Here is a 19,070-nt window from a genome sequence, read left to right as displayed (position 1 = left end):
TGTGTATATGTGTATATATAGTCTCGATCAAAAGTTTACATACACTTGTAAAGAACATAATGTCATGGCTGTCTTGAGTTTCCAATAATTTCTACAACTCTTATTTTTTTGTGATAGAGTGATTGGAGCACATACTTGTTTGTCACAATTCACCCTGGTGAAGTTGGATTACCTCCAAATTCTTCAAGACAACCTAAAATCATCAGCCCGGAGGTTGGGTCTTGGGCGCAGTTGGGTGTTCCAACAGGACAATGACCCCAAACACACGTCAAAAGTGGTAAAGGAATGGCTAAATCAGGCTAGAATTAAGCTTTTAAAATGGCCTTCCCAAAGTCCTGACTTAAACGTGTGGACAATGCTGAAGAAACAAGTCCATGTCAGAAAACCAACAAATTTAGCTGAACTGCACCAATTTTGTCAAGAGGAGTGGTCAAAAATTCAACCAGAAGCTTGCCAGAAGCTTGTGGATGGCTACCAAAAGTGCCTTATTGCAGTGAAACTTGCCAAGGGACATGTAAGCAAATATTAACATTGCTGTATGTATACTTTTGACCCAGCAGATTTGGTCACATTTTCAGTAGACCCATAATAAATTCATAAAAGAACCAAACTTCATGAACGTTTTTTGTGACAAACAAGTATGTGCTCCAATCACTCTATTAGAAATAAAATAAGAGTTGTAGAAATTATTGGAAACTCAATACAGCCATGACATTATGTTCTTTACAAGTGTATGTAAGCTTTTGATCGCGACTGTATATACATATACATATATATATCCATCCATCCATTTTCTACCGCTTATTCCCTTTGGGGTCGCGGGGGGCGCTGGAGCCTATCTCAGCTACAATCGGGCGGAAGGCGGGGTACACCCTGGACCTACTCAGTGGCCTAGTGGACCTACTCAGTGGCCTAGTGGTTAGAGTGTCCGCCCTGAGATCGGTAGGTTGTGAGTTCAAACCCCGGCCGAGTCATACCAAAGACTATAAAAATGGGACCCATTACCTCCCTGCTTGGCACTCAGCATCAAGGGTTGGAATTGGGGGTTAAATCACCAAAAATGATTCCCGGGCGCGGCAACCGCTGCTGCCCACTGCTCCCCTCACCTCCCAGGGGGTGATCAAGGGTGATGGGTCAAATGCAGAGAATAATCTCGCCACACCTAGAGTGTGTGTGACAATCATTGGTACTTTAACTTTAACTTTTTGACAAGTCGCCACCTCATCGCAGGGCCAACACAGATAGACAGACAACATATATATATATATATATATATATATATATATATATATATATATATATATATATATATATATATATATATAGCCGAGGTTTCTGTGGTTTATCCGTTATACAGTGCTCAATACCGCGGTAGAGTGGAAAATACGTTAGGTCAGGAAAAAACACAGAGGCTATTTCATCCCTAAAAGCCTGTTTCGGATTGTATGTGTGTGTATATATATATATATATATATATATATATATATATATATATATATATATATATATATACATATATATATATATATATATATATATATATATATATATATATATATATATATATATATATATATGTATATATGTATATATATATATATATATATATATACATATATATATATATATATGTATATATATAATATGTATATTATATATATATATATATATATATATATATATATATATATATATATATATATATATATATATATATATATATATATATATATATATATATATATATATATAATTATAAAACCTGTGAAGCAGGCTTGTAGGGATGAAATAGCCTCTGTGTTTTTTCCTGACCTAACATATATTTCGCTCTACCCCGGTATTGAGCACTGTATAACGGATAAACTACAGAAATCAAGCAGCTAAAATTCAAACATGGATAAGTGTGCATAGAGTGTTTTGCATTTTCCCATCATGCCTTGCAATTGATTTAAATGGGTGTCATTTCAAAATTGTTTATGGTTATTTGTATGGCTATTTATTTTTTCCATAAAATCCACACAAATCAGTGAGCAGGTTGTGTTATGTGTGACCATGTGTGTTGAGTTTTTGTGTTGGTTGAATTTGTTTTTCTGCACCGTGACAAGGGAAGGTTGTATGGATTGCTTACTTACTAATAAAAGACAAGTTTTCTTGTATATTCACCATTTTATTTAAGGACTAAATTGCAATCAGAAACATATGTTTAATGTACCCTAAGATTTGTTGTTAAAATAAAGCCAATAATGCAATTTTTTTGTGGTGCCCTTTATTTAGAAAAGTACCGAAAAGTATCAAAATAATTTTGGTACCGTCAATTTCTTGCCAAATTTGCCAGGAGATTTCCCATATTTTGAAATGCAAATGTTGTTGCCCCTCTGACCCACAGCATTATACACATGTGATAAAGGTGTTGGTGAAATCCCATGTTGTTGTTCGGTGCTAATTTAACATTAAAGCCGCATCAAACATTATGTTGCAACTGGTCCGACGTAATAAAAAAAAAATGAAAGCCGTGTCCAGCTGTTTACTGAAGTATACTATTCATGTTTAAATAACGTCTACTGCAAATGAATATCGGCTCCCAATATCAGCCTTCTTGACTACTAATAATTGGTATCAGCTCTAAAAAAAACAACATATCAGCTGATCTCTACTTTATACATCCCAAAAGAAGCAGTATAAAAGCAAGGCTCCCTAAATGTAGGACCTTTCTGTTACATGTTTGCTAGTTTGCTTGAAAAAGAACTAGGTTATCATGATTAATGTTCACAGGATGATCCATGGCGGTTCCCCTCCTCCAGGCGAGTCCCATTGGGGTTCCCTGGCCACAACCGTCTTAGGATGCGCGGTGGACGCTCGCTGTGATAAACGATTAACACGCAGCCTTTGCTAAATGATGGCCCAGGAATCATTTATTGAGAAACTGGAGAGCGGGAATCTGTGGGAACTCGACAAGCTCTTCTCATACTCGCACAAATGAAAATATATCACCAACATTTTCTCTTTGCTGCGTCTGAACCGCTGACAAGAGAGTGCCAAGACCATCCCTGACCTTTCCCGGGGTTATTATACACCGCATTGCCTTTGAATCAGCAAATCTCAAGCTGGTGTGTCAGGATTTAATGATGTCCTTTATTCAAAGGAGAAGATGGAAGGTGGCCCTTTAAACTGCAAGGTAGTGCATTCCTCTACCTGGATGGGAATAAATCTTTAGATGCATATGTTACATTCTCAAGTGTTCGTCCTATAAAAAAAAAATGTTAACCCCTCCTCCCTTATTTCCACTCGTATATGATGTTCATATTTCATGAGGACCAGGTTGTCCTTTCATCATGGCCTATGACACTTCAGTCTGTCTTTGGATGAGCTACTGAGAACCATCGCTCTTAAATAACTTTTATAGAAATACTGTTTGCACCCCTGATTCTATTCTTCGCCCCCAACATTTGCAAATCAATAAATAACGGGGTTAGACACCGAGACCCTGCAGCAATAAAAAGGACAATAACTGCAAGATGGAAAGGAATAGAGTCGGGTTTTCTCCGTGATCTGTTTCAGAAAGTCAGGCAAAAAACAAATTGTATGAAAAGAGAAGTAATTTTTCCCGTAAGAAATAATCAGTCCCTCCAGAATTTTACAGGTGTTTTTTTGTGATCGTTGCCGCCAACATGATGCTTCAATTTGCTGCAGCTTTTTCAGAAAGTTGCGGAAGAAGTTGCGATATTTTGATTTGTTTCAATAACATCGAATCAACTTTGGATTCTATGAATTGTCTATCAAGGTTTTAATTGTTCCTTGTAACTTTAACATTAGAAAGCACATTATTTTAACAAATGTATTGATGTTTTACTTGTTTTTTTTACCACACAGACCTAAAGTTGAAAGTAGATGGCAGTACAATTACATACATTGTGCTTAATGTCAAATTACTGTTCTGTTTTGATTCATTATAACTAATAGTAGTAATAATTAATCATAATTACAGAAAAAAAAACACCACCACAGCATCATTTGCTATGTAAAGTGGTGCTTTCCATCATTTTCAACAGACTGTGTTGCAAAATGATTGATCCCCTCTCTTCCTCTCAGTCATATGTTCCAACACATTTACCCCAGCGAGAATTTAAAATGTCCGCATTTGAGCACGGCTCAGAGACAAATTTGAGACCCTGCAGCAATAAAAAGGACAATAACTGCAAGATGGAAAGGAATAGAGTCGGGTTTTCTCCGTGATCTGTTTCAGAAAGTCAGGCAAAAAACAAATTGTATGAAAAGAGAAGTAATTTTTCCCGTAAGAAATAATCAGTCCCTCCAGAATTTTACAGGGGTTTTTTTGTGATCGTTGCCGCCAACATGATGCTTCAATTTGCTGCAGCTTTTTCAGAAAGTTGCGGAAGAAGTTGCGATATTTTGATTTGTTTCAATAACATCGAATCAACTTTGGATTCTATGAATTGTCTATCAAGGTTTTAATTGTTCCTTGTAACTTTAACATTAGAAAGCACATTATTTTAACAAATGTATTGATGTTTTACTTGTTTTTTACCACACAGACCTAAAGTTGAAAGTAGATGGCAGTATAAGCACATACATTGTGCTTAATGTCAAATTACTGTTCTGTTTTAATTCATTATAACTAATAGTAGTAATAATTAATCATAATTACAGAAAAAAAAACACCACCACAGCATCATTTGCTATGTAAAGTGGTGCTTTCCATCATTTTCAGCAGACTGTGTTGCAAAATGATTGAACCCCTCTCTTCCTCTCACGCGAGATCTTCCCATGAATGGGGCCATATAAATCCCTTCTCTACTGTACGCTTGAAAATTGTTTGTCTATCTTTAACATTCATTTATGTTCCAACTAGGGATGTCCGATAATGGCTTTTTGCCCATATCCGATATTCCGATATTGTCCAACTCTTTAATTACCGATACCGATATCAACCGATACCGATATCAACCAATATATACAGTCGTGGAATTAACACATTATTATGCCTAAATTGGACAACCAGGTATGGTGAAGATAAGGTACTTTTAAAAAAAATTAATAAAATAAAATAAGATAAATTAAAAATATTTTCTTGAATAAAAAACAAAGTAAAACAATATAAAAACAGTTACATAGAAACTAGTAATTAATGAAAATGAGTAAAATTAACTGTTAAAGGTTAGTACTATTAGTGGACCAGCAGCACGCACAATCATGTGTGCTTACAGACTGTATCCCTTGCAGACTGTATTGATATATATTGATATATAATGTAGGAACTAGAATATTAATAACAGATAGAAACAACCCTTTTGTGTGAATGGGGGAGGGAGTTTTTTTTGGGTTGGTACACTAATTGTAAGTGTATCTTGTGTTTTTTATGTTGATTTAATAAAAATTAAAAATTAAAATAAATTTAAAAAAACGATACCGATAATTAAAAAAAACGATGCCGATAATTTCCGATATTACATTTTAACGCATTTATCGGCCGATAATATCGGCTGGCTGATATTATCGGACATCTCTAGTTCCAACACATTTACCCCCGCACATTAGGAGAATAACGTTAAAGAGAATTTAAAATGTCCGCATTAGAGCGCAGCTCAGAGACAAATTCCATCCATCCATCCATCCATTTTCTACCGCTTGTCCCTATCGGAGTCGCGGGGGGTGCTGGAGCCTTTCTCAGCTGCATTCGGGCGGAAGGCGGGGTACACCCCGGACAAGTCGCCACCTCATCACAGGGACGAATTCCATTGGCCAAAATGTGCGGAAAAAGATGCAAGCATTGGACAAAGTTGCAAGGAGGGTTTAAGAATAGTTTTGGGAACTTTAAACCCCCCTTTAAATGTGTAACGTCGACATACCACTGTTACGGGGCGAGGCATCAGTACCCTTTAGTACGCCAAGGGAGAAAAACTGCAATATAGAAATATTTCAAAGTTTGTGCCTCAGCTCAGAACCTGCTTTGATGACTGCCAATGAGATCCTATTGACTGCTAATTACATTCCTATTAAGTGTAGTCATTAGCTGCTGTGAAACAATGTTGTAATTGATTTGAGCAAACAGTCAAGTGAGCTGCTGAGAGAAGCACTCAAGATATGAATCCCCCACCCCCTCCAAACCCCACACCCCGTCTGTTCCTCCGAGATGCGTTTCATAAAAGTGAACCTTGCACGTTCCTCCTCCGAGTGTTTGCTCACCGCAATTTTTCGGAGAGACGCCACTCGAATCGTCTCCCCCTCGGCGCGGAAATGTCAGCATCCAAATGACGGCCATCTGTTGAACCTTAATCAAAATTTCCATAATTCTCTCTTCTCTATTTCTACCCTTCATCTCCTCCCCGATCTCATTTGCAGAGCAGAAATGCTAATTCCAATAAGAGACAGTAATCTCGGGCAAAATTGAAATATGATAATGTGGCTAAGTGGCTCCCGGTAGAGGCAACCCGGTCTTATCGGCCAACTAGGTCCCGACCTGTGCGGTACTGTTCTGAGAGATGGAGGCCATGCAGAGACGGGTATGACGATGGCGGTCGCCTCCAATCCCTTTGGGGGCTTTAATATGGATTTATACTTTGATTGAATGCTTTGAGAATTAAGTGGGCGGGCCTAGCTGATCAATCGACATCTATCAGAACAGCGTATGCTTGCTGTTAGTGCCTAATCTGAGTTAGTCTCACTCATTTAGTCAGTTAGCGCGAGGTCAGTAACACTGATACTAGCCTGCTGCGATAACAATACATATCACATTAAATTACTTGGAATATAATAGAAACATTTTAAACTCATTACAAAGGTTCCTCATTTGTCTGCTGACATATGCGGTAACACTGTGATTCTTATACTTTTTTCACCAAGTACCACCACAGAAGAAACGTGGCTGTCCTAGTACCACCTGTTATGATCTGTGGCCCGGATCATGTTTTGTATTTTCTGTTAGTTTTGGACTCCCTCAGTTCCTATTTTTGTGCACCCTTGAGTTTGTTTTTAGTTACCATGGTTGCTTATTATTTCCACCTGTCTCTGATTGGTGTTCGGGACGCTCACCTGTTTCCCGAGCACTAATCAGAGGCATTATTTAAGTCGGCCTGGCTTCATTGTTTGCTACATGCACCTGTTACGTGAGTATTTATTGTCTCTAGTCTATGCTAAGTGGTAGCCTTAGCTTCGAGCGCAATCAGCACGTTGTTCCGTCGGCTTGTTTTCTGTTTTTGGTACTTCTGTGATTTTTCTAAGAATAAATCATGATCCTACCTGCACGTCCTGTCCGGAGTGGTCCGTCTGCATCCCGGGGGAACGAACTCTGCAGTAAGCTGCGACCCCCCAATCGTAACACCACCATAACGACCAACATTAAAACACAGTAGCGTAGTAGGCCTAAGTATTTATTAAAAACAAGGCAGAGGTTTTATTTGACAAGTTTATTTCATATTTTTGGCCACTGTAACATTACACACAGTTTGAACAGTAACACTCTGTTTGATTATAAGAAAATAAAACACTGTACTTTTGCACACTACTAGATGGAGCCCGCGTACCACTAGTGGTACACGTACCACAGTTGGAGAATGACTACAGTAACATATTGTTGTATTATTTAATAAAACTATTATTAATGTATTGCTAATTTACTGTTAACATCTGGTTACTTTCTATTGTGAGATCATTGACTGATAACAATTTGATAATCCATCCATCCATCCATTTTCTACCGCTTGTCCCTTTTGGAATCTCGGGGGGTGTTGGAACTTATCCCAGCTGCATTCGGGCGGTAGGCGGGGTACACCCTGGACAAGTCGCCGCCTCATCGCAGGGCTAGCACAGATAGACAGACAACATTCACACTCACATTCACACATTGGGGCCCATTTAGTGTTACCAATCATATTAATCTATTGTTAATTTACTGTTAGGCCACCTGCTCAGTGGTCTTGTGATTAGAGTGTCCGCCCGGAGATCGGTAGGTCGTGAGTTCAAACCCCGGCCGAGTCATACCAAAGACTATAAAATGGGACTCATTGCCTCCCTTCTTGGCACTCAGCATCAAGGGTTGGAATTGGGGGTTAAATCACCAAAATGATTCCCGAGCGCGGCCACCGCTGCTGCCCACTGCTCCCCTCACCTCCTAGGGGGTGAACAAGGGGATGGGTCAAATGCAGAGGATAATTTCACCACACCTAGTGTGTGTGTGACTATCACTGGTACTTCAACTTTAACAATATGAATTAAATATTCAAATAAAATAAATATCAGTCATGATAAAATATAATATACATTATATAAAATAAATATATTCCATAAACGGAAAAATAAAATCAATATTGCAAAAAAAGGAAACCTAAGCAAAACATATCGATATCACTGTAGTATCGACCATATACTGATAATATAATTGGTATTGTTACTGTGGATATTTGTATCGATCCGCCCTCTCCTATTTACATTCTTGATATCTAGTTTAGCGGTTAGCATAGCTTCTTGTCTCCTCATGTTTGCACTGGGTTGATTGATGCAGTTATTCTATTTGATTTCTATTTTTATTTTTATTTTTATTTGTATCTTTTTTTGTATTTTTATTTATTTATTTATTTATTTATTTTTTATTTTTTTTGTCCTGTTCAGCTTGTCAGGCAAATCGTATTGTTAATTTAGATGCCCATATCGGCTGTACAGATTTTATTTACAAAAGAGAATCAATCAATCAATCAATCAATGTTTACTTATATAGCCCTAAATCACGAGTGTCTCAAAGGGCTGCACAAGCCACAAAGACATTCTCCGCTCAGATCCCACATCAGGGCAAGAAAAAACTCAACCCAATGGGACAATGAGAAACCTTGGAGGGGACCGCAGATGTGGGGACCGCAGTGCTTTGGACGCCGAGTGGATCTAAAGAGAAGTGTGGAAAACTTCTCTTGTTGCCTTATTTGTATTTTACTTTATTAAATGGATTTATATTATTATTTGGTGCAGTCGGGCCGGAGTAGGAGGGGATAGAAAGAGAAAAAAAGGAAGACAGAGGGGGAAATTGTGGGGACAAGCGGGGGATAAGACAGAGAGACAAAAACAACAACAGCAAACACAACAACAACAACAACAATAGAACAACACCAGCAAATACGATATGTACAAATACGATGGTAAAAGTGATAGCAAAGAAGCAGTTAGTGAAATAAAAAATAATACAGAAATGACAACGAACATTACTACACTACAAATGGAGCAATACAAATACCAATAGAAATAGCACTATTGATAATGAATAATAACAATAATTACCTCTATTATCAACAATACAATTGTTCAAATGCAACAATACATATATGTAATGATCACTTGAAATACAAAAAAAAAAGCAGATAAATGGAGGGGACGAAAGAGAAGACTGCTATATTAACCTTGTAGATTGTTATAGTATCAATAGGTTAAGCTTTGTCATTTTGCCGTGTGTCTCCTCATGTTTGCACAAGGTTTTGTCGGTAACTTATAGCTCACACGCTGATGCAGTTACATCACGACGTGCCTCACCTCAGCTGAGCTATTGGAAGTGTTTGCGATATGGCAAAAAGTCGATGCAAGAGACTTGTGGCCTTTCAGCCGTAACCCTGGCAACCATGTCCACTTAGGATGTTTGTCTGAGGGTTCTGTGGTTCAGACCGTCTGCGTCTTCGCTTGACGGGAACTTCACAGCGTGCGCGCTTTGGTCGAACCCTGCTGGCCGCACCGCGAGCTACTCAACAGCAACTGGTCATAAAAGAATAGAATAGAAAGTACTTTATTGATCCCTGGGGGGAATTCAGCAAGGTACATACACGACAATGACCAAAGAGGTGAAGGCGTCGGCGGAAATCTGCAGCTTCCCGATAAAAAATACAGCGTTGGACTAATTATCCCCCGCTGAGCACACTCCATCAGGATGAGCCCTGGGAGACAAAAAAAAAAACGAGCTTGAATATTTATGTCGCAGTGTGTGCATTTCATTACAAGCACTGCACGCATGCAACCTGCCACTGCTTCCGCAGGAAAATGGAGGCCAGCGGGAAGCATCGATCACCCATGTCCCCCCCCACGCCTCCACCCCACCCCATGCCGCGTGACGCGTTACTTAATGAATCTTTCTCACCACAGAAGATGTCACAATGTTGTCCCGAAAATACAAATAAAAAAAATAAACATGGCACATTTACAAAAGGTAAACGTGCTAGGCTACAGGCTATTAGGAGCTAGCAGCTACACAACAGCTAAGCACACAATAGCACACAAGCTAGACATACATAATAATAATTGACTGACGTTGCAATCTACCATGAATTGATTAACGTGGACCCCGACTTAAAGGGGAACATTATCACAATTTCAGAATGGTTAAAACCATTAAAAATCAGTTCCCAGTGGCTTATTATATTTTTCGAAGTTTTTTTCAAAATTTTACCCATCACGCAATATCTCTAAAAAAAGCTTCAAAGTGCCTGATTTTAACCATCGTTATAAACACCCGTCCATTTTCCTGTGACGTCACATAGTGAATACAAACAAACATGGCGGAAAGAACAGCAAGATATAGCGACATTAGCTCGGATTCAGACTCGGATTTCAGCGGCCTAAGCGATTCAACAGATTACGCATGTATTGAAACGGATGGTTGTAGTGTGGAGGCAGGTAGCAAAAATGAAATTGAAGAAGAAACTGAAGCTATTGAGCCATATCGGTTTGAACCGTATGCAAGCGAAACCGACGAAAACGACACGACAGCCAGCGACACGGGAGAAAGCGAGGACGAATTCGGTGATCGCCTTCTAACCAACGATTGGTATGTGTTTGTTTGGCATTAACGGAAACTAACAACTATGAACTAGGTTTACAGCATATGAAATACATTTGGCAACAACATGCACTTTGAGAGTGCAGACAGCCCAATTTTCATCAATTAATATATTCTGTAGACATACCCTCATCCGCTCTCTTTTCCTGAAAGCTGATCTTTCCAGTTTTGTAGTTGATGTCAGCAGGCCAGGGAAGCTAGGGTCGATATTCTTCTCTTGATCTTCTTCGGTGGCATAAGGGACGGTGTGAGCCAAGACATCCAGGGGGTTTAGCTCGCTCGTCTGCGGGAACAAACTGCCGCCATGGCTTGCCGTGCTACCGAGGTCCTTTGTCCCTGAATTGCTCACACACTCCGGCAGATTCAATGGGGGTCTGGCGGCAGATTTCTTTGACTTTATCGTTGGAAATGCATCTGCTTTGAGTGTCGCAGGATATCCACACATTCTTGCCATCTCTGTCGTAGCATAGCTTTCGTCGGTAAAGTGTGCGGAACAAACGTCCAATTTCTTGCCACTTTCGCATCTTTGGGCCACTGGTGCAACTTGAATCCGTCCCTGTTTGTGTTGTTACACCCTCCGACAACACACCGACGAGGCATGATGTCTCCAAGGTACGGAAAACAGTCGAAAAAACGGAAAATAACAGAGCTGATTTGACTCTGTGTTTGAGAAAATGTCGAATTGCTTCCCGATGTGACGTCACAACGTGACGTCATCGCTCCGAGAGCGAATATTAGAAAGGCGTTTAATTCGCCAAAATTCACCCATTTAGAGTTCGGAAATCGGTTAAAAAAATATATGGTCTTTTTTCTGCAACATCAAGGTATATATTGACGCTTACATAGGTCTGGTGATAATGTTCCCCTTTAAACAAGTGGAAAAACTTATTCGGGTGTTACCATTTAGTGGTCAATTGTACGGAATATGTACTGTACTGTGCAATCTACTAATAAAAGTTTCAATCAATCAATCAATCAAACGGCACATTTGTCAATATAAACAAGTATCAAATAATTATAGTTGCACATTACTTACACATACTGTACAAAGTCTCCAAGGCAGAAGTGAGTTAGAAGCAATTGTTATGATACGAAAAGGGGTAGGATTAAATAAGCTCTGCTTCTTCCTACTCCTTTTCAGACATGCTGTAGTGACAGACTCATTATTTGATGTTATGATTGTATGTTTGGAATAAACTAACACCAACCAACCAACCAGCCAACCAACTGTCTCCCTAAGGGGAGGTCAGCAGAAGCGGAATTGCGGAAAAGTAGAAGACAAATGTCATCACTTCAACCTGTGGACACACGTTTTGCTTTTGTACAAAATACAGCGAAATGTTGTTAAAATGAGATTGACACATTGTGGATACTTCTACTAGAAGTACTTTACAGCTACATTCTACAAATATCTGCTATACTACATCCTGCAACACCAAAGTATGCACTTTACTACATCAGTGTATACTGTTCCAAATGATACTATGTTACTTACAAAGTATAAAATACCTGCCAGCTACACTGCACACTAATATACTATAATATATTCAATTACCGGTACAGCATGCTATATTGTATTATATCTCACTATGGGATGTACCACACTATGCAATAAATCATAGTTATATACTAGTACTACACCATATTCGCCCTGAGATCGGTAGGTCGTGAGTTCAAACCCCAGCCGAGTCATACCAAAGACTATAAAAAATGGGACCCATTACCTCCCTGCTTGGCACTCAGCATCCAGGGTTGGAATTGGGGGTTAAATCACCAAAATGATTCCTGAGCGCGGCCACCGCTGCTGCTCACTGCTCCCCTCACCTCCCAGGAGGTGGAACAAGGGGATGATTCAAATGCAGAGGGTAATTTCACCACACCCAGTGTGTGTGTGTGTGACTATCAGTGGTACTTTAACTTTAACTTTAATATTACTAAACTGTATATGATCGGAACACTGCTGTTTTTAAGGATTTACTAGAAACAAGCATAGGTCCTTTTTCATACGTGACTGGAATTTCTGCTGTTTTTAAGGACCCACTGCAAAAGAGGCAAAGATTTTTCTGTATTTGACAAAAACACTGTGCTCTTTTTACTGATTCACTACAAAAACACTACTCAGTCTCCTCTATGTGACCGGAGTGCTGTGCTGTGCTGTTTTTAATGATGTAGGCCTAATGCAAAAATGCAACGATACTCTACATATGCGACCGGATCGCCTTGCTGTTTTTAATGATCTGCTGCAAAAATGCAAAAATTCTCTATATTGCTGTTTTTATTGATCTACTGCAAAAATGCAAAGATTGTCTATATTCGACCAGAGCGCTTTGCTGTTTTTAATTATCTTCTGCAGAAATTCTCTATATGCAACCGGAGCAGCTTGCTGTTTTTAATGATCTACTGCAAAAATCCAAACATTTGCTGTTTTTAATGATCTACTGCAAAAAGCAGTAAAGCGACTTTGGGTACTTAGAAAAGCGCTATATAAATCCCAGGTATTATTATTATTATTATTATCAAAAATGCAAAAATTATCTATATTGCTGTTTTTATTGATCTACTGAAAAAATGCAAACATTCTCTATATTCGACCGGTGCTAATTGTTTTTAATTATCTTATGCAAAAATTCTCTATATGCGACCGGACCACTTTGCTGTTTTTAATGATCTTCTGCAAAAATGCTATGATCCTTTATATGTGACCAGGGTTCTTTGCTGTTTTTAAGGATCTACCATTAAACAAATCAAAGGTCCTTTCCATATGTGACTGGAATGTCTGATGTTTTTGATGATCTACTGCAAAAAGGCAAACATTGTCTATTTTTAGCGAGTGCTCTGCTGTTTTACTGATCTGCTACAAAAACACTACCGTGCTCTGCTATTTTTAATGATATAGGCCAACTGCAAAAATGCAAAGATCCTCTATATGTGAGCAGAGTGCCTGGCATATTTTGACGATCGACTGCAAAAAAAGCAAAGATTCTTTCCACATGCGACCAGAGTGCTTTGCTGTTTTTAATGATCTGGCAGTGGAGAATATGTTGTGATTTTTGGTCTAGAACATGTTTTGCTTTATTCATTATTGACGTGTTTCTTGCTACTTTATGTTGTATATTTTTTACTTGAGATTTCCCTTTCATTTTATCATCAATCATTATACCTACAAATTTGGTTTAATTTACTCTTTCAATTTCTATTCCGTCTATTTGTATTTGTGTTTGACTTTCCCTTCTACTGTTACCAAATAGCAGTATTTTTGTTTTACTGTCATTCAAAAATAGTCTGGTTTTGTCAATCCATCTTTTTAATTTGTTCATTTCTTCTGTTATTATTTGTATTAGCTTTTGTGTGTTCCCTCCTGAACAAAACACAGTTGTATCATCCGCAAATAATACTAACTTTAAATATTTTGTAACCTTACTTATGTGTATGCCTTTTTTTTCTTTCTTTTTTTTTTTTTAAATTAATTTGCCCAAAACATGTTTTAAAACATTTTCACATTGTCATTATGAGGTATTGTTTGTCAAATTTGGAGAACAAAAATGAATATATTCCATTTTGGAAAAAGGCTGTAACATAGCAAAATGTGGAGAAAGTGAAGCGCTTTGAATACTTTCCGGATGCACTGTGGGCCTACTGCAAAAATGCAAAGATCCTCTATGTGTGACCTGAGACTTCTGCTGTTTTTGAAGAGCTACTGCAAATATGTGTAGCTTGAGCGCTTTGCTGTTTTTAAAGATCCACAGTATTATGTCACACTATGATAGTATGATACTGTATTATATTATGTTATACCATGTTACTAAACCACTGCCTTTTTTCTTTCCATGTTCCCTTGCTGTGCCATTGAAATCATTCTGTCAACATCAGGTATGTAAACAAGCTCTTATTATATTTGTTTTCCACATGAACAATGTACAGTATTGTTTAGTGTTTATTCAGCAATGAGACTGCTGTCTAGTGATTACGTGAGGGAGCGTAGTCTTTGCTTGCTAAAGGCACACACCTTTACAATAGTTTGGTTCCACACACACACACACACACACACACACACACACACACACACACACACACGTTCTTGTATTTGTTACCTTCTTAAGACCTCCGAAAAATGCCTACCTCTTTAGGACCACCCTTTCTAGATATATAAAGATTTGTATTTACAACATTAATAATATATACATACTATCTAAATGTCAAAAAGATTGTTGTGAAAAATTAGTTGGAATTTCACAAGAAAAAGGTCACAATTTCACAAGAAAAACTTAGAATTTTGGCAGTATTATAATAAAAGTCGTATTTTTACTCAATGCAAGTCAACATTTTACAAGAAAAACTGAACATGTGTGCAATATTATGATAAACGTTGGAATTTTCCTCAATAACAGTCGCCATTTTACAAGAAAAGCGTAAAATGTTGTCAGGTTTAGGAAAAGAGTCGTAATTTTAAACGACAAAAGTCACAATTTTACAAGAAAACTTTAAAATATTGGAAATATTATAATAATAATCGGAATTTTACCTGGCAAAATTATGACAAAAGTCATAATTTTACTCAAAAAATATCACTATTTTACAAGAACAACAAAAACATTGGCAATCAGTCAGAATTGTATATATGACAAATGGCACCATTTTGCATTAAAAAGTAATAATTGTACAGAAACAGAAAGAATATGAGAATTTGTTCCCATCCATCCATCCATTTTCTACCGCTTATTTTCTTTGGGGTCGCGGGGGCGCTGGAGCCTATCTCAGCTACAATCGGGCGGAAGGCGGGGTACACCCTGGACAAGTCGCCACCTCATCGCAGGGCAAACACAGATAGACAGACAACATTCACACTCACATCCACACACTTTGTTCCCAATTTTATTAAATAAAAAGTTGACACATTGTGAGAAAAAGACTGTTTTTAGTGATTTTTATTTCATTTTAAATTTTTCGTTTGTAATTGGTTTTTAATCTTCTATATTTACTTCAAGTTATTACAGTATGTCTCTATATACATATTCCATCCATCCATTTTATACCGCTTGTCCCGTTTGGGGTCGAGGGGGGTGCTGGAGCCTATCTCAGCTGCTTTTTATACATTTTGACCAAAGGGGGCGCAATTCACTTTCTTACACACACTTGTTATTTCATATGTTGACCAGAGGGGGAGCACTTTTAAAACCGACACACAGTCAATTTGAAAATTCCCTCGTTTTCGGGACCACCCTCATTTTGCTAGATTTCACCACCAGGGGTGCAAATGAGACATTCTCTATTAGATGCGATGGTTTTCCGTATTGGGACCATGATTTATGTCCTAACTTGTTCACCGCTCCTCATATGGAAGGTACTTTTCCTTGTTGATGTCTCAAGAAGGGTAGAAATACAAGGACACACACACACACACACACACACACACACACACACACACACACACACACACACACACACAGTGTGTGGGCAGGTAATGTTTGTTTTCAATTCAAGGCAGTGTGGTATTGGTTTAAAAAAAATCAAATAAACACTATATCCTCCGCCATCATGCCTGCCGCTGCATCCATGTCTCGCACCTCACGCACTCTGTCACCCTCACACGCAATTTAACGGCAAAGGCGAGCACGTAATGCATGCTAATTTAGGCAAATGAGATGCGTGCGCCACATGTACCCAGCGTGGCGTCACGGGCGGCTGCCATGGCTGCTTTACCTGCAGAAGAAGTGCTGGAGCAGCAGGCCGGGCAGCTGGAAGGAAGGACGGGTGGGTGTGAATAGAAGACAGCTGATTGAAGCTGGAGAAGGAAATAGGAAAGCTTCATCGTTTTTAATTAGCTGGCTCGGTCAGATTGCTCACAAAACTGCATCTGCTGTGCTTTATCACACATACTAGAAAAAAGCAATTTTGGTAGAAGTTGCTAAAAAACTGTAGCCAAACTGAAATGCTAACAGTTACCATGTGAGCTACATAGGAAAAAAATCATACGACTCTTTGTTGTATACCTGCAAAATGAGCAAACAAAACTCGCATGCTAATAGTTATCCTGCTAACAGCTGATAGGTGTTGAACGAAAACTGACGAAAACCTGCAAAATTAGTTGGAAAACAAAAAATGCTAGCATGTTAGCATGTTAATGTTAGCTTGCTCACAGTTAGCATATGTGAAGTAACACATTTTTGACTCTGAGGTGTATACAGAGTTGCCAAGCCTCATGCTTTAAGCGTGAAAATCACTCAGTTCAAACATTCCTTACGCCACACTTGACACTTCTCACACTTATATTCACCATTCACTACTCTATATATCTTTTTTTTATAATAACAACCCTAGTGTGTGAATGTGAGTGTGAATGTTGTCTGTCTATCTGTGTTGGCCCTGCGATGAGGTGGTGACTTGTCCAGGGTGTACACCGCCTTCCGCCCGATTGTAGCTGAGATAGGCTCCAGCGCCCCCCGCGACCCCGAAGGGAATAAGCGGTAGAAAATGGATGGATGGATGGAAACTTTGGTCCTGGCAGCTTGCTGTAGTTTGAATAACTATGATTAGTTGTAGTAGTCTTGGGTTCAATCCCGGGCTCGGGATCTTTCTGTGTGGAGTTTGTATGTTCTCCCTGTGACTGCGTGGGTTCCCTCCGGGTACTCCAGCTTCCTCCCACCTCCAAAGACATGCACCTGGGGATAAGTTGATTGGCAACACTAAATTGGCCCTAGTGTGTGGATGTGAGTGTGAATGTTGTCTGTCTATCTGTGTTGGCCCTGCGATGAGGTGGCGAATTGTCCAGGGTGTACACCGCCTTCCGCCCGATTGTAGCTGAGAGCCCCCCGCGACCCCAAAGGGAATAAGCGGTAGAAAATGGATGGATGGATGGATAGTTGATCGAGATAAACACACTGCAAAAACTGAAATCTAAGTAAGATTAAATATCTCAAATAAGGGGGATATTTGCTTATTTTCTGTTTAGATCATTCTTCTCACTAAGCAAATCTTATGTTAGAGTGTTTTACTTGTTTTAAGGGTTTTGGTCCTAAATTATCTCAGTAAGTGTCACACCGCGGTGAGGGATGTGTTGTCTTGGATTTTTCTGTCTTGTGATTTGCATGTTTTAGTTTGAAAAGTAACTCTCCTCTTGTTTCAGGTCACTTGCCCTTCCTTTTGTGTCATCAGTCTGACGTCATCCCTGTTCCCTGATTGTTTCCACCTGTTCCCTATTACCCTCATGTGTCTTATAAGCCCACTCCTCCTTTTGTTCTGTGCCAGATTGTCTCGTTTATTCGTGCTCTCTAGCGTCCATGTCCATGTCCATGTCCATGTCCATGCCTTGCCTTACCTTGCCTCGTCTCGTGCTTATGTTCCTTGATCCTGAATCCCTTCGTTGCTATTTTGAGTTTTCCTTTCTTCCTCCTCAGCAGAGTGATTTTTTTGTTATTTAGTTTATTCAGCCTATGTGGTGAGTTATCAGTTATTTTTCATTCTTTCCTCAAATTTTTGAGTGACAATTTTTGTTAAACTTTATTAGATTAGATAGTGTAGAATTTTTCATAGCTCTTGTTTCTTCCTCCTGTTGGAGCATTTTTTGTTAATACATTTTATAGCATATACGGCGCCAATTATAGTTCGTCTTTGCTTTTGTGTCTTCCTCCGTTCGGAGTGATTTTCGGTTGTTCCTATTTTTTGGAACCTTTTTCGCCGATTAGTTTTTTGGTTAATATAGATATTGTAATTCCTTGACTTTGGAGGTGAAAGGAAGCTGTCAAAATAAAAGCCTGTCAAAGTTCCCTACTCTGCATCTGAGTCCTATCCTTTTTACCAAGCCTGACATTAAGATATTACAGATTGTAACTGAGATTTGATCACCTATATTGAGTAAAACATGCTTGAAATTAGAATATCAACTGTTGCAAAGCTGTGTCATTAACACTCACAAGTATAAAACTACTTTTTTAAAGTAATACTTTCTTACTTCAAGCATGAAAAAAAAAAATCATGATGCCGAGCGCATATCATTATGTCAATATAATGGCACTAGCATTTACTTAATTTAAGTTAAAGTTAAAGTACCAATGATTGTCACACACACACGAGGTGTGGCGAAATTTGTCCTCTGCATTTGACCCATCCCCTTGTTCACCCCCTGGGAGGTGAGGGGAGCAGTGGGAATCATTTTTGGTGATTTAACCCCCAATTCCAACCCTTGATGCTGAGTGCAAAGCAGGGAGGTAATGGGTCCCATTTTTATAGTCTTTGGTATGACTCGGCC

The 19,070-nt window shown here is 38.8% G+C and overlaps 1 protein-coding gene across 2 annotated transcripts in view; it reads left to right on the top strand.

Moving 5' to 3' along the window:
* Window positions 1–19,070, top strand: part of plxna4 (plexin A4) — a 381,909-nt gene that overhangs the window by 205,158 nt on the left and 157,681 nt on the right. The window contains exon 4 of one of the 2 annotated variants that reach the window (XM_072913282.1): window positions 14,696–14,990. The exons of the other annotated variant lie outside the window; for it this stretch is intronic. Within the exon in view, the coding sequence (XP_072769383.1) occupies window positions 14,696–14,773 (78 nt within the window). The 3' untranslated portion in view covers window positions 14,774–14,990. Of the gene's footprint in view, window positions 1–14,695; window positions 14,991–19,070 lie in introns of those variants that run through there. 2 annotated transcript variants of the gene reach the window in all.

This window comes from Nerophis lumbriciformis, linkage group LG05 (assembly GCF_033978685.3).
Source record: "Nerophis lumbriciformis linkage group LG05, RoL_Nlum_v2.1, whole genome shotgun sequence".
Taxonomy (NCBI): Eukaryota; Metazoa; Chordata; class Actinopteri; order Syngnathiformes; family Syngnathidae; genus Nerophis; species Nerophis lumbriciformis.
The sequence above is the reverse complement of the archived record's forward strand: the minus strand, read 5'-3'. Positions and strand labels throughout refer to the sequence as shown.